General features: G+C 38.2%; 1 protein-coding gene across 3 annotated transcripts in view; it reads left to right on the plus strand.

Moving 5' to 3' along the window:
• Positions 1–16790, plus strand: part of mybl1 (MYB proto-oncogene like 1) — a 42542-nt gene that overhangs the window by 15617 nt on the left and 10135 nt on the right. For 2 of the 3 annotated variants that reach the window (XM_033019384.1, XM_033019385.1), the window contains exons 6-12: positions 2114–2300; positions 2428–2496; positions 3176–3280; positions 7742–7984; positions 9840–10205; positions 12268–12407; positions 15353–15467. In XM_033019384.1, the coding sequence (XP_032875275.1) occupies positions 2114–2300; positions 2428–2496; positions 3176–3280; positions 7742–7984; positions 9840–10205; positions 12268–12407; positions 15353–15467 (1225 nt within the window). The remainder of the gene's footprint in view (positions 1–2113; positions 2301–2427; positions 2497–3175; positions 3281–7741; positions 7985–9839; positions 10206–12267; positions 12408–15352; positions 15468–16790) is intronic. The other variant, XM_033019386.1, reaches the window with a different exon arrangement.

The raw sequence follows: 16790 nt of genomic DNA on the forward strand, positions 1-16790 counted from the left end.
ACGTCAGTGACTGACGCCTGTAGTCGCCCTTAAACCGTCAAGTTGTACGACACTCCGCGTCACCATCACGTCAAGCTACGACACTCCACGTCACCCGCCTTCACAACACAAGAAGGTTTCCCTGAAGTATAATAATCACATTGGAAATTAACTTATCTACATTAAATCTAAGGACCAATAACTTTTTAAGAAATAAATTGTTTATTTAACGTCAGCTTAAAAATAACATATTGAAAAACAACAATTTGTTTAACAAGAAAGGTTTAACTGCAACAAAAGTCACTGTATATAACGCCATATTTTAAAGAACATCATACTTATGCAAAATTTTTATTCAACAACAATAGTCAGATCTGACAATAACATTACAATTTACATCAACTCCAATGAACTTCAACAAGTCAAAGATCTTTATTTTTTTTCCCCACATTAGAAATAACATAATTTCAGATGTTCTTAATAATGTACTTTGTACATTTATGTACTTTTGTACTTTTCATTCTTTATGGGCACTTTGCCCCTGGCTATCTTCAGCCAAATAATCTAAAAAGTTTTGAAAGTCGGCGCTTTATATATCCGCGTCACCCGCAGGACACCATACATCAGCGTGTGACAGGGCGCAACACATGATAAGACACCCAGATGTCGCCTGAAGATTTTGAACATTCCAGGGGCGGCAGGGAGACACCGCGCGTCACGCCCGACCACGCCTCGACAATCTCTTTTCAGGCTGTCGCCAAAAATGTCACCCAAGTGGGACAGGCCCTTTAGTCAACATACCAAATATCGTCAATCTTCTAAGGAACTCGAGGTATTGATGGGCTTTCTTCATATTTGCACCAATGTGCTGGGCCCAGGACAAATCTTCAGAGATATGCTTACCCAGGAACTTTAAGTTGTTGACTCGTTCCATCACTGATATGTTGATGATATGTGGATCCTGGGCCTCCCTCTTCTAAAGTCAACAATCGGCTCCCTGGTCTTACAGACATTGAGAACAAGGTTGTTCTGGCACCATTCAATCAGATGATCGATCTCCCATTCAATCAGATGATCAATCTCCCACTTATTTTAATTTGTGTTTATTGTGTGTTTTTGTCATTTTGTACTATATGTAGGACTGCAAGGCAACAAAATTTCGTTCAGACCACAAGGTCTGAATGACAATAAAGGCTACTTTGACTTTGACTTTATACTCTGACCCATCATTACCCGTAATTCTTTGAACAACGGTGGAGTCGTCGGCGAATTTAAAGATGGAGTTGGAACGGTATCTGGCTACACAGTCACGGGTATAGAATGACTAAAGCAGGGGACTGAGTGCACAATTTTGAGGTGTCCCTGTTCTGATGGTTATTATTTTGATAGGTGGTACCTTATCAAAAGCCTTCTGGAAATCCATGTACATCATGTCTACTGCAACATCCTAATCAAATCTTGGTATTCGCATCAAATATTTCTATCAAATTTAACTATTTTCTCTTGATCCAACAGAGACAGTTACTAAATTCATTTTTCTCTTTTTAATACATTTCCCATTGCCAAGGTTAAACTGATTGCTTTTTAGATGATTATCCTTTCCCTTGTGTTTCCAAAAAAAAAAGTGACAATTACTGTTTTTCAGTCCTCTGATAACATCCTGTATCCATAGAGCATTTAAAGTTTATGATCAATAGACAATAGACCCTTTTTATTTTTTTCCCTGCCCACTTGCCTTGTACTGTGCTTTATAGAACTCTCTTGGATTTCCAATATTTCTACTCTTTTGGATTCCCATTATGCCGAAAGAACATTGTGGTGTTAACTTTGCTGGATTTTCCATATACATGTCCCCTCTGCATCATCCTTGTGAAAATAGGTGGAATGTTTTTTTACGTTATCTATTAACAGCATCAGTGTTTAAAGTAATGATTTAAAACAAAAAAAACTTGATCATTTTAAAACTTTGATATGAGAATGTAAATTCCTTTAACAAAAGGAGTGTATTTTGCTTTTTTTGGAAAATGTCCAATTATTTTGTCTGTAGAAGGTCCTCTTTACAGTTTGTGTAATAACAATTAACAGAACTTCAACTAGTTTTTTAATGCAAATATGTTGAATTAAATTTGTACAGAACAGATAATTCAATCAAGAACCATTGGAATTCCACAATGAGAAGAAAGGTTGAGCAAGAAGGATATCTGCAAGAGGCACCCAAATGTGACTTGCTTCCAAGTATGCAGCAACAGAAAGTACCAGCTAGGACTCCTCTGAACCCAGTGCAGTTTCCGAATCAATTTTTCATTCCCGTGTCTTCTCAAGTAAAATATGCACTTTTATTAAGCAATTTATGAATTCATATGCAACAGCGTTATTGATGTTGACTTTTATATAAATGTTTTAAGGATTGTGAAATGAAATTGCAATATCCTGTTTTTTTTTTAAAAGGGCCTTAGACATCCATACTCTGCTTCAGAAGAATCTTGCATAGATAATGCAACCACAGGATTAACTCAAGTAAGAGCAATACATTTTCTCAGAATCCATGAGCCTTTTAATGAGGTTTTAATATTCTTACACGGTTGTACTAATTGTAACTGATCTACTTGTGATTATACATATGTCAATAGCATAACATTATTAATATTGGCATTTTTAGAATGAGATTATTGAAAAGTTTCTGGTATTTTTACAAGACCGTGAGTGCACTGCTGTATCAGTTTAAATGATACCCTACCTTGTCTAGGTTATTCATGATGCATCACATGCCTGAATCCACACAACAAGCGTATTTTTCAAACTCTGTGGTAATTTCTCATTTAACTTTATTTCAAATTACATTTATCAATATGTAGAATATTTAGCCACTTTTTAATCCATTTCTAAAATGCTACAACTATTATACTACTATTATACGGTTGTCTTTGACTTAAGCAGTCTTATAAACAAAGTAAATGTCCACTGCAAAAAGGCATTATACTGGCATTATCGCTTGATGCTATTACTTCATGATTGATTAACCCTGTAAAAGGATTATATTTTTCCACAGTACCAGACTTTTAAAAACTTTGTATTATTGATAACCTTGTAAGTTTGTGCACTTGAATGATAAAGCAACATATCTTCATCTCTCTTCCTGTCACTCTCCATTTTTGTTCTCTCTCTTTTTTTTTCTCTTGTTACATGTTCATTTCAGCAACCACATATTGATGACGATCCTGATAAAGAGAAAAGAATAAAGGAACTTGAACTCCTCCTAATGTCAGCAGAGAATGAAGTCAGAAGGAAACGAGTAGGAGCTGTAAGGATTCTGTACACTCACAGCCTTAGAATTGCTTAGCCTTTTTCATCTTAGTCTTACTATTTCATTCATGTTTTCTTATTTTGCTCTTTAGTTGTGATTGTTTCCACTAACCTAGATTATTGAATATTTTATTCAAAATGATTATACATTGAAAAATGCTATTTTTGTGTGAATACAGTTTAGACAAAGCAGTTTTTTATAGGTTTGTAATTTGAAGATGATTTTTGTGTGATTGCATTGATGTGTTTTACACGTATAATAAATTGCTTAATTAAGCGTTTATTTTAAAAAAAAACACATATTTTACAAATAGGTATCTGTTTTAATCACATGGTCCTTTTATGCATTGCTTCAATCAAATTTCTTGGCAGGGGTGTGCCCAAGCTAGGAACAGTGGAGATTTTGAGGGTAAGAAAGTGTGTCTGAGACAGTTGAAGTTAGTTTAGGACTGAGAATTGGAAGGATTAAGGTAGAGGTTGTTACTTCTGTTGTAATGTAAGAAATAACTTTAAAATGTGTGATCACTATTTTGAAATGTGAGAAGGTAATTTTGCACTTTGATCATAAACTTTGATTTTATGATTTACATTTAATGTTTATTATTATTTGTTAAATCTTTTAGGAAGAAATCAATAATTGTCAGTTGAGGTAATGCACAGAATGAAATTAAATATGAATGTAATGTTAACTGAGTGCAGGTTGTTTGCTTTAATGCATGTTTCCCTCATGCAAATTGGATATAACATGATTGAATAAGGAACACTTTCTTATGTAGACTGAATTGGTCACACCGCAATTTCGATCAGAAGTGCTTAAAAGTTACTTTGGAAATTCATAAACCAAAAAAAAGGTGTCCAGGAAATTAAAAAATCTGTTTCCATGTAACTTCCCTACATTAATAGGATATAATTGTCACTTCAGAGCACAGCTAATACTCTTAACTGTATGTGGTCATTGAAATTGACAAGCAGTCACTTGTATTGACACGAACATTTGTAGCTTGTAGTGAAAAAAATAAACTAGTTACTACTTAAAAGAAACCTTTATTTTTGAAGATCCTCTGGGGAAAAAATAGCCCTGTTTGAAACTCTCTGGCACCTATTGACAAAATTGTTTTGTAACACAATTTTCCATAATGTAAGTCTTCTTAGGAATAGGACTTTTATAATATAGCAGAACATCCTGTATTAAGGTTGCCAATTTAGTAAGCTTGGGGAAATTTTGTGTAGAGGGGGAAGGAGGTTCTGCTTCTTGTCCTAATCTCTATGATGGCTTGGGGAGGATCCAGGTAGTAAATATATTTTCCAGTATGTAGTTCAGATTCAAAATTGGGATTTGAGAGGCAGCTGGTGTCTTTGTGGTTCACCAACCTTTTTGATTTTTTTTTTTGCTGAGCGGGATTGATGGGGGAGGGGGTTGTACTTATAATTTCACATATAGATTTTCAGTGGGCATTTAATAAAATATATTGAAATTAAAGGTTGGTTAGAAAAATTGAAGCCAGCCAGTTGAGTAAGGGGTAATTGATGGCATGGGTAGGAAATCGGCTTAAAGCCAGAAAGTAAAAAGTCATGGGGAATGTTTTTACCAGATTGCAGAATATGCAGTATTATCTAAGGGTTGGTATTTGGACTTTTTTTTTGTAATTTATATTTCCACTTGCCTACCCTGTCTGTTTTTGTCTTTACATTCCTGGAACTGCTCTCATAATTTTCTCGCAGCCTAAAGTGTGGTGATCAGAATTGGATGCAATCATTTATCTGTAGAATAACCCATCTTTTTGGGTGGTTTGCATAACTCCCTGCCTTTTACCTAGTGCCTCAATATGAAGTTTACGATCTTGAATGCTTTGCCAATAGCCTTTTCAACCAACCCCGCCAAGTTTGTAGATTTATACACACATGTAGTGCCGTCTTCCTGGTGCTATAGCTACTTTAGAATTGTACCACCAGTCTTTAGTTTCTTATAGACACTAGAGTCTGAAAAAGGGTCTCGACCCGAAACGTCACCCATTCCTTCTCTCCAGGGACGCTGCCTGTACCGTTGAGGTAAGGGCCTATCCCACTTACGCGTCCTTGGCTCGCAAATTACGCGACCTCGTGGTCGCTTGAGGAGTACGGGCACCGTATGGCCGCGCGGGGCCGGTCCCACTTAGAAGTGCAGAGGGGTATTTAGTTGTGCGGGGCTGGTCCCGACATTGCACGGGGCTCCGAAATTCTTGCAGTGAACGAAATCTTCGCGCGCCAACGACCTGTCGCGGAACTGATGGCCAAAGTGGGACAGGCCCAAGACCCTGGTGCGACGCAACGTCTCACCTTCAACAGCAGCAGAAGCAGGCAAACGATCGCCGAACTCGGTCTGGGGCTCACGGCCGTTGCGGTCTGGATCCGCCCCCACTTCTACTCCCAGAACGGGGCCAAGAAAATTGAAGATAGACACAAAATGCAGGAGTAACTCAGCGGGACCGGCAGCATCTCTGGAGAGAAGCAATGGGTGACGTTTCGGGTCAAGACCCTTCTTTTCAGACTGAAGAAGAGTCTCGACACGAAACGTCACCCATTGCTTCTTTCCAGAGACGCTGCTGGTCCCGCTGAGTTACTCCAGCTTTGTGCCCATCTTCAAATGACGTCACGCGCTCCAGACGGCTGTGCGTACGCATGTAATCGCGCCCGACCTTCGCTCGACTGTCTCGGCACAACGCGACCACGAGGTCGCGTAATTTGCGTGCCAAGGACACGTAAGTGGGACAGGCCCTTTACTCCAGCATTTTGTCCACCTTCGACTAGAGTACAAAGTAGGGGGTCATTTTGAACCTTTTATTAAACAGTCTTAAGCTAGGTTATTTTTTCCATATCTGCACACCATACTTTAGAGGGGGTATGAAGAACTTTGCTGGAATAGTTCCAGGGATGAGGGATTTCAGTTATAAGAATAGTTTGGAGAAATTGGATTTGTTCTCTTTTGAGATTAAGGTTGAAAGGAAATGTGATAGAGGTGTACAAAATTGTGACCTTGGATAGAATAAATATATGGTCTGTTCCTTGAATAGAAAGACCAGATTTAAATTGATTAGTAAAAATTTCAGGGGAGGTGTGGGTAAAATAATGTTAGTGTTGTGATGTGGGAAGGATTTCCGGGGGCTGGGGGAGGCACATTCATTTGCAGAATTTCAAGAGGATTGGACAAATATTTTTAGAGCTGTCAATAGGCTACAGTTAATGGTGGGATGAATGTGAAAATTAGCATTTTAACTTTTTTAACACACTGATCGCGTCAGTCGGGGAAAAACAATTTTACTATAATTTTTAACAATTGCATTATTCATTTAATAGTGGATCTAGGATGTGACCATTTGCTGAAGCACTTGAATGAAGCAAGTTTCCTCTGGGTCATATTGGTCCACTGTTTCAGGAAATTGTTTTTTCAAAGATTTTATGTTACATAGAAACATAGAAAGTAGGTGCGAGAGTAGACCACCAGGTCCGTCGAGCCCGCACCGCCATTCGCTCATGGCTGAACACTAAACAGACACACTTACCCACAAACAAACGAATGTTGTCCTATTCTGCACAAAGTTAAACAGCTACTTTCCTTAACTTGTCCTGATGAAAGTGAGTTCTTTCCCCCCTAGTTACATAACTTGCCATTCACTCAAGAACCTCCAACAAGGCTACACCTCAGCATCCTATTTCTAGACCAGGGAATCTATTATTATTAAAATGAATAATAATATGAATAATGGTGCAAGCTCAAAGGGCCAAACGGCACAATTTTTATATTTTCTACGAACCACAAAAAAACCTGAAAAAATTAACACAATCTTTCAATGTTCAGAATTGAAGCAAACATTTTCATTTAACTATATATAGGTTCACGTTATGATTTATTCAAAGACAATATAGCTGCAGGGCGGTAAGTGAGCAGATAAGTTTTGAAATTGGCTGGAGGAAAGAGGGAGAGAAAGGGAATCAGAGAATGGCACTGATGCAGGCCATTCTGTGCATTGAGTCTAAGTAGAGCAATCGGCTGTCCCATTTCCCCTGTTTTTTTTTTGTTTTTTTTCCATATAGTTTCACAAATTTATTCCCTTTCAGGTGTACACTCAAGTGCCTTTTGAAGACCCCTTTTGAAGACTTGAATTAATTGAACTGAATTATCAACTTACATCTTATATTCACAGATGCTGCTGGATTCAACTGGCATTCAAGCCAAATTTGTAGGAATTATATTTATAATCACTGTTCATTAGGCATCGGAACACTTCAAATCTATTGTATTGGATTTTTTTTTTTTGTGCAGTCATTTTTTATTAATGTTTGATTTTAATGACCGTTCTTTTTTTTTTGTCGTGACATAGTCTTCATTTAATGGGGAAAACAAAGGCTAGAAAAAGCTCTAAACTGTATTGTGGTCATATTTATTTTGGATTAAAATAAGTTTTTTATTCAATATTTTTAGTCTCAAGACACTACTGACTTCATCTGGTCAAGAAGTCTTTTTGGTGATGAAAGTTTATCCAGTACCCTGAGTAGCTTGGAAGATAAGGCAAATGAAATTTGTATGAAGGAACCTCTTCAGGGAGCAAGCACACCAGTACACCAGGCCTCTTTCAACCGTTTCCTTGCACAGGAAGAAAGTTCGGTCCTTGGCACACTGCAGTCCATTCCTGATTTAACAAAGACATTTGAACTAATTGAAGCAGTAAGTTTATCATTTGCTATCTTTAAATGCAGTAATACAAAACATAGTTAACATGTAATTGACTAAAGCCATAGCATATAGATTTAATGTTTTAATATATTTTATATCATGCTTAAAAAATGTTGGGATGTGTATATATGCAAATTTAATTTCCATAATATGTTTCCCAGCACCAGAGATATGAGTTCAATCCTCAGGTGCTGGTTGTGTGCAGTTTGCACATTCTATTTGTGACTGTAAATTTCCTCCAGGGGTGCTCTGGTTTCCTTCCACGTAACCAAGCAGTGTGGACTGGTAGTTTAATTGGCCGCTGTAGCTTGTCCCCTGTTTGTGGGTGAGTGGCAACATTTGGGGGATGGGGGGGGGGGGTGATGAGAATGTGGGGAAAATAAAATGTATAATTAGTGTAAAATATGGTTTATGGTCGGTGCAGATTAGGTGAGCCAAAAGGCCTGTTTCTATGCTATATCTCTTTATGAATGTATATAGCAATAATTGGGCTAAATTAAAAATAGTACCTTTGGAAGGCTTAATATTAACATTTTGGATGCATCACATGAAAGTGTTGTCTAAGAGCTGAGAAGAGATCTGGAAGATCACACTAAATCCTACTAAATTATAACTCCGACTCGCTCTGTATGTTTTCCCAATAGGCGTGAGGCTTTGAAGACTGCCAGCACTCTCTATTGCTGGTTGGTGTGTCCAAATCTGCTGAGTGGATATGTTCAATTGTAAACTGGCAAGGATTTTCTTCATTCACCATTCATGAACCACCATCCGCTCTGCATGATAACTAGAAGCAGCAAGTATAGTCAAAAATAAGTATTATTAAGGCAGTAACAACTATTTTTGAGTGAAGAACGAAAGTGCGATGACGTCTTTAATCGGGACCCATCAAGAATCATGAAAGTTGCGAAAGAGAAGCTTTATTTACACAAATACAAAGATGAGGGCATTTAGGGGAATTCAGAAATAAATGACATACAAATAAATTTCACCCTGTATTTTCAATTAAGATCATTATATTTTTCCCTGTAACAAGGATGATCAGCCATGATCATATCGAATGGCGGTGCAGGCTCGAAGGGCCGAATGGCCTACTCCTGCATCTATTTTCTATTTTTCTAAGTCCTAAAATGCTATCAACATTTTATTGACATACATTGTGCCTCCCTTCACCATTACCTTTTCAACCCACTAACCACATATGGAGAAGAGGAAATGTGTAGGAAAGAACTACAGATGCTGGTTTAAATTGAACATGGACACAAAATGAGTAGCTCAGCGGGATAGGCAGCATCTCTGGAGAGAAGGAATGGGTGACATTTTGGGTCGAGACCCTTCTTCGGACTGGAGAAGAGAAACTTGTGTGACAGAAAATTTTATATTTTTACCAAGTGAATTGAGCATAGTTAAATACTTTGAATTGGGGTATAATATTCTTGTAAGGACCATTGCTTCTAGTTGCATTTTCTATTTTGTTTTTTACTTTTTAAACTTTTTTTGTTATGATGTACATTGAAACTTCATGGCTTTGAATTTGAGCATTCTGTTTTATTAGTTGCAACTCTGTCTCTTCAATATGTAGAACTAAACCACTGTCATCATAACAATAGAACATGATGACATCTAATTATTTGTATTCAAACTGCAACAAACTTTTTTTTCTGTTCATTTTTCATTAACTAATTTAAGAACTTAAGTAGGTTTTAAGAATGTTAAATTAAAAGGATTTTGAATCCTGCATGTATTTTAATGTCCACAATGTTAGCTATATATTTAACTAAGAATTATATCCTTTTCTTTAAATTTTGTGATTTGAGTCTAATTAGACCTTTTTTCTCTTGTTATCTAGGATTCTGTAGTGTGGAATGAACTAACTAACTTTGACCTCTCTGAAGTTAATGAAAAAACACCCGCTAAACAGACTCCAGTTAAATTTGAATGTTTGCAGCACAAAGGTGGAATAGGTTATCGCTTTGATGGCCATGCCATTTCGGATCTGAGCAGAAGTACTTGCAGTAATAGCAGTGAGCTTATTCCTATAACATCCCCTGTTGTTGCAAAGTTCAGCACGCCTCCAACCATTTTAAGGAGGAAAAGAAGATTACGCCTTGGTCCATCTCCATCCAGTGACTGCAACAGTCTTTCCTTCATGGATAACAGCACCACAAGCCCAAAAAGTACTCCAGTTAAAGTGCTTCCATTTTCTCCTTCTCAGGTAGAACTCTCAGAACCATTTAAATAAAAGTATTTGTTTACATACTGCTTTGCTATCTGTAAAGCTTCATACACAAGAGGACAACCCCATGGTATATTTTTTCACGTGTACAGTAGAGCTCTGATAAATGAGTACTTCCAGAATTTTGCCAATTTTCTGAACATTGAGACACTATTCCTATTAATTCCCCCAAAACACTTTTAATCCAGTTCCTTTTAGTTCTTGCACATTAGTATAATAATTTTTCCATTGAACCAATTAATTTAAAGGGAATATGAGAAAGGGGACCCTGGTGTGTTTAAAGTGAGCATGCAAAGCTCACTCAGTGAGGCAAATGCTGAACAGTCAGGATTTCTAAACAATTTGATAATAGATTATCTGAGTTTTACTGTGATGCAGGTACATGATGTGGCACCTATCATAGAGTACACATGTAGTGATGAATTTACAGAGGAAATGTCAAGCAGCTCCTTAACAAGCACTGAACTGAACAAAAGCGTTTTTGGTAATACAGCTGCACCTTGTGATTTTAAAACCTATTGCAGCTTGTAAGTTTCAGTATCTTCAGTGAAATTGCTTGTTAGCTCAATTTATTTTTAGGTATGTAAATGTTTGAATTTGTGTATTAATGTGTGTTAATGCTTTTAGAACACAGGCCATATTCATGTTTGTTTGGAAGTGCATTGGGTACAAAGGAGAAGGACTAGTAGTATCTGTAGTTCTGCTCTCCACAGAAGTCTATGCCCCTTCCACCTTATAGATAATAACTTGAGTAGCACTTTTGAAATTTTGTTTTACTACTATTCAAATGTTTGCTATGATTTAGCAAATATGTGAAAAATTGGCAGGACCTACTTTAAAATTTCTACAGATTAAGACCATTTTAAAAATAACAAAAATATTAGCCAGATATGTATCTGGCCTCTAATATCATGGGCATCTAATTGATGAATAGATCACTCAATAGATGAATAATAATTGATGTTTAGATTCATTCTAAATGTTGGTTAAAAACAGTTTAAGTCTAAAAGCTCAATATTGAGAAATAAAGATTATAAAGATTAAATGAACATAACAACAAAAAATATCAGCAGTAGTAGACTGTGCTCCCTTTTTTAATAAGGTCATTGCCAATCTAATCATTGGTTTCAATCCTACTTTTCTGCCTGATCCTCATAATTTATTATTTTGATTCAAAATCTACTGATCTGTCTCTTACAGCTTCAAATATACTTAATAACCATATCCACAACTCTCTGAAGTAGAGAATTCCAGATTAATAACCCTTTGAGGGAATGAGCTCCTCCTAAATACTTCATGTACTTTTATCTTGAGAGCTCCACACCTCCAGTTCGTTATTTCACAAACAGGCAAAGTATCGTTATGCATCTATCCTATCAAGCTTCTTCAGAATCTTGTATGTGTTATCAAGATATATTCAGGCCATTAATTCTATTTCGTTTATTTCCCAGTATTCTATTTTCACTCGCGAACATGTTATATTCTCCTATTGCCTACTTACAGTAGGAGCAATTTACAGCAGCTAACTTCTGCCATCACAGGGAGAATATAGATGCAGGCAGCACTGCTGCACCATCCTCATTCTTATAAATTCTTGGGGATCATGAGCACCGTCTGTCCAATCTTCAAAATAGAGCATTTTCATCCAAGGAGTCTGATTATATCCCTTTGATGTAACAAGATGGTGAAAGGCTTGGTGACCTTATCCAGACAATTTATGAATACTAAAAAGTAAAGTTTCTATAAATTTCAAGCTGCATGTTTTAGAATATGTAGCGATGTAACTAGGTATTGAAGATGGACTTTGCACAGAATCTGTTGTGGTTAAATATTTAATTTTGATTATTTACATTTTGTAGATGATGGCAGATTTATTATGTGCTTTTAGCATTATAGCTGATGTATAGCCATTTCATATTTGTTTTAAACCAAATACTCTGTCATTGGCTTGTTAATGTATCTTAATATAAACAATATTTGTAAATTCTGAAAAAACACCAAACTTCAATATTTATGTTTTCTTTCTTCCTCTGCAACCCAGTTTTTTAATATCTGTTCTGGCAATGACCACCTGAACATTGACAATACAGCACTTACTTCAACTCCAGTCTGTGGACAGAAAGTTCTAGTTACAACTCCATTAAGGAAAGACACGCCTCGAGTTCAAAAAGAAAATGTAGGGTGAGTAGTTTATTTTGCCTCTTCTAGATACACAACTAATATTTGGAAGGAATTACTTATGAAATCAGAAATCCTCATTAGTAATGCCATGCAACATAGCTATATCACTTACCTGCAACTTCGTACTTGGAAATCGCAAGTAATACTTGAGGAATCTTGTGAGTTTCTATAAAAGCATTGGACATCATCATTTTGGTGGCTACATAGCCTAACCATTTTAAGAAAAAAGGCAGTGGATCTGTTGGCAAGTTCCAAGTTCTGGATACAATTTCTGATCGCCACAGGTTTCTTGGTAACTATAATATTTATCCATTTCCTGTTCCTAGTATCCCACATCCCACCCCTGGGACTTGCCACAAGTTTTAATTTGATATCATGAGCAGGCTTAAGTACTTCCTTAAAACTGTCTGCCTCAGATCTCCCTGTAGGCCCTCAGTAAGGCCATTCATTTGCTTAGAACATAGAACAGTATAGTCAAGAACAGACTATTTGACTCCATGTCCAAACATGATGACAAGTTAAACTAATCTCTCCTTCATATGATCTATATTCCTCCATTCCCTGCATGTCATGTGGTTTTCTGAAAGCTTCTTAAATGCCACTATCCTATCTGCCTCCACCACCGCTGCTGGCAGCTTACCGTGCCATATTTAAATATATTGGTATTCCTACACCACTACTCTTGATAATTATCATTGCTGTATCAGTAACAATATGGAACGCTGCAAGTCATCCTTGAAGCGGGTAATTCACTGAGGACAGAATTCGGTGGGCGGCGCGACTCTCGTCAGCAGCGGCCTCTGCAGTCCGCCTGCGTTTTTATTATTTTATGTCTATGTTTTTATGTCGTTTTTGTTATTTTTTGTTGGGGTATGTGTGTGGGGGGGAGGGGGTAACTTTTAAATCTCTCCCTGCACGGGAGACCCGACCTTTTCTTTGTCGGGTCTCCGTTGTCGTTGGGGCTGCAACGAGGAGCGGCCTCCAACAGGAAGACCGGGGGCTGTGGTGCCGACTACTCACCTCACCGTCGCGGAGCTGGCCGAGTCCAGAGCGGGTGGAGCTGTGGTGGACGCTGCTGCGGCCCGACCTCCGGAGATTCGGTGGCTGCAACTGCGGGTTTGGCGGACGGTAACACCGGGAGCCCGCGGGTCCCTGGAGGGAGACCGCTTTTCGGGGCTTCCGCAACGGCGACTTCTCCCGCCCGAGTTGCGGGGTTGAAGAGCTCCTGGAGCGGGGCCTTACACCATCGCCCCGCGCGGCTTGGAATGGCTGCGGGTCTCTGCGAGCGCACGCCGGGGGCTCTAACATCAAGACCCGGTGCGCGACCTTGCATCACCCGGCGTGGCTTTAATGGCCACGGGACAATCGCCATCGCCCGCCGGGGGCTTTGACTCTGACATGGGGGGGGGGGGGGGGGGGGGGGGGAGTGCAGGGGAGAGATAAGTTTTTTTGGCCTTCCATCACAGCAATGTGATGGATGTTTATGTAAATTATGTTGTGTCTTGGGTCTATTTGTTTGTAATGCAGAAACGGCATTTCGTTTGGACCTCAAGGGGTCCAAATGACAATAAATTGAATTGTATTGTATTGTAGGAGGGTTTTTAGTGTGCTATTATTGACCAATGCATTGTGATCTTTAGTCTTTTCATTGTGATCCTTAGTCCAATTGTTCCCTAAATTGTCATCTGTACTTTAGGAACAAAAGGTGGGTAATGTCACTTTGCTGAGGGTATGTCTTACCTCAGTGGGTCACGGAAACAGATAGTAAATAAATCACAAAGAGATGTAAGAGTAATAGATTTATAGTAGATGGGATATCAACTTCCCTAATGATCTGCAAATGATCTGACAAGAGAATGGATAATTAGGGAACGTAGCTAGAGGGCACTTTGGAAATAGTGGCCATAATTCTGTGAATTTCAAGCAAGAAAGGTAAATATGGTCCTGAAATTAAGGTGCTGAACTGGGGGAAAGCTATTTTCATTATTGTAAGATAGGATCTCACAAAAGTAATTTTTGGGCAGCTACTTGCAAATAAGCCTATTTCTGATAAGTAAGAGTCATTCAAAAGTGAAATGATGATTGTTCAGGACTAACATGGACTAACATGTTCCTAGTAGGATGAAAAATAAGGCCAGCAAATTCTAGATGTCAAGAGATTTCATTGTATAAATAAATAAAAGGAAGCATCTGGCATTTAAAGAAATTATATGTTTAATTTGAATTGCTCGAAGAGGTAACAAATGTATTAATGAAAGCAGTGAGGTTGATATAGTCTTTGACATCTCTACATGAGATATTGGTCCATGAGATCCAAGGCAAGTTGGCAAACTGGATACAAAATTGTCTGGGTAATAAGAGGCAGAGGGTGATTGTGGAGCTTTTTTATTTAGATCAGTTGGCATCTGAATAAATATACTTATGCTCTTGATTTTTGACTGATTTGATTTTAGCAGTCTTAGCTGAATCAATGTATTCATGGGCGTCAAATATTTGCTAGTCTTTGCAGTTAATAAACCTGTCAATAAATTACATTTTGGTTGATATCAAAATATTCATTGAGACTGCATTTGGCTTTTTCAGAAAAAGTGATGTATTTATCCATTTGACTAAATTTCCCCTTTGAATATTCGGTTATGTGGATTTGGATGATGTAGCTCGCTATCATTTAATTGCTTCACAAAATAATCACCTTGTTATCTTCCTACTTTTGTTCCAATTTTGTCTCATTTTTGGATCAGAGATTCTTAGAGTCATAGAGTGATACAGTGTGGAAACAGGCCCTTCGGCCCAACTTGCTCACACCGGCCAACATGTCCCAACCACACTTGTCCCACCTGCCTGCGTTTGGTCCATATTCTTCCAAACGTGTCCTATCCATCTCTCTTATTTTCAACCATTTAAAACGTGTGTTTTATTTCATAAATAACATCTGTATCTTGTAGTTTCAGGACACCCACAATAAGGCGAACCGTTTTAGACAGCACTCCGAGAACACCTACCCCTTTCAAGAATGCACTTGCCGCTCAAGAAAAGAAATATGGGCCTCTTAGAATGGTGGTAAGTGCCGTATTGTAGATCATGCTTTTTGACCAGAAAAAAGGGAGAAATAAAGGGATGGTATAAAAGCCCCCCCAGATAGTTGAGGGGAATTAGGGGAACATATATGGGGAGATTGCGAGAGCTGCAGGAGTATTAGGGTTGTCATACAGGGAATATTAACTTTCCTAATATAAACTGTGACTACCAGTGCTAAGGGCTTAGATGGGGTGGAATTGTGTGTGTTCGTCAGCAAATTTGGCAGTGTTGGGCAAGAGATTTCATAAGTTGATTTGGAGTAGGTTATTTATGGGCAAAGTGACATAGACAAGTGGGAGGCTTTTAAAAGTGAGATAGAAATAAGTCTGAAGAAGGGTCTTGACCCGAAACTGCCTATTTCCTTCACTCCATAGATGCTGCCTCACCCGCTAAGTTTCTCCAGCATTTTTGTCTACCTTAGAAATAATTCAAGGTCTGCATGTTTCAGGTAGAGTGAAGGCCAAGGCTGGCAGGAGTAGAGAACCCTGGATGACACAAGATATTGAGGTTCTGGTCAGCATAAAGGAGGCATGGGTCAGGTACAAGCAGCAAGGATCATATGAATCCCATGTGGAATATTTATGAATGCAGGAGTATAGGAGAACTTAAAGGAGGCTGTGCAATAATTTTGGCAGAGAAGTTTAAGGACAAGTCAAATAGTTTTTATATTAAGGGGAAAAGGACTAAGGAAAGAATCCCCCCCCCCCCCCTTCAAAAACAAACAGAGTCATCTATGTGGAGTCGCAGGAGAAGGGCAAGGTCCTCATTGATAATTTCCTCTCTGTTTTTACCATGGAGAAAGACACAAAGAATGGGCATTTGTGAAAGTTAATTGGGGGGGGGGGGGTTTGGGGACTTTCTGTATTACAGTTGTGGAATTTCTGTATGTTTTAAAACATATGTAGATAGATAAATCTTTGGGCATGAACAGGTATATTCAAGAACACTGTGGGAAGCTAAGAAGATATTCCAGAGCCATGGACGAGGTTCTGGAAGACTGCGCCTTTAATTAACAAGGGCTACAAAAATAACTCTGAACTAAAGACCAGTAAGCCTGAATAGATCTAGTAGGTAAGGTACTGGAGGGGATTCTTAGATGTACATGCATTTGGAAAGGCAGGGTTTGATTAGGGATAGTCAGCGCGGCTTTGTGCAAGATCATATTTCATGAATAGGATTCAGTTTTTTGTAGAAGTTACCAGGAAGGTAAATGACTTCAGCAAACTTTAATAAGGTTCCTCGTGATAGGTTACTCTAAAGGATTAGACAGCAGGGGATCCATGGAGAACTAGCTTCATAATTGGC

This window comes from Amblyraja radiata, chromosome 4 (genome assembly GCF_010909765.2).
Source record: "Amblyraja radiata isolate CabotCenter1 chromosome 4, sAmbRad1.1.pri, whole genome shotgun sequence".
In the NCBI taxonomy this organism is placed as follows: domain Eukaryota; kingdom Metazoa; phylum Chordata; class Chondrichthyes; order Rajiformes; family Rajidae; genus Amblyraja; species Amblyraja radiata.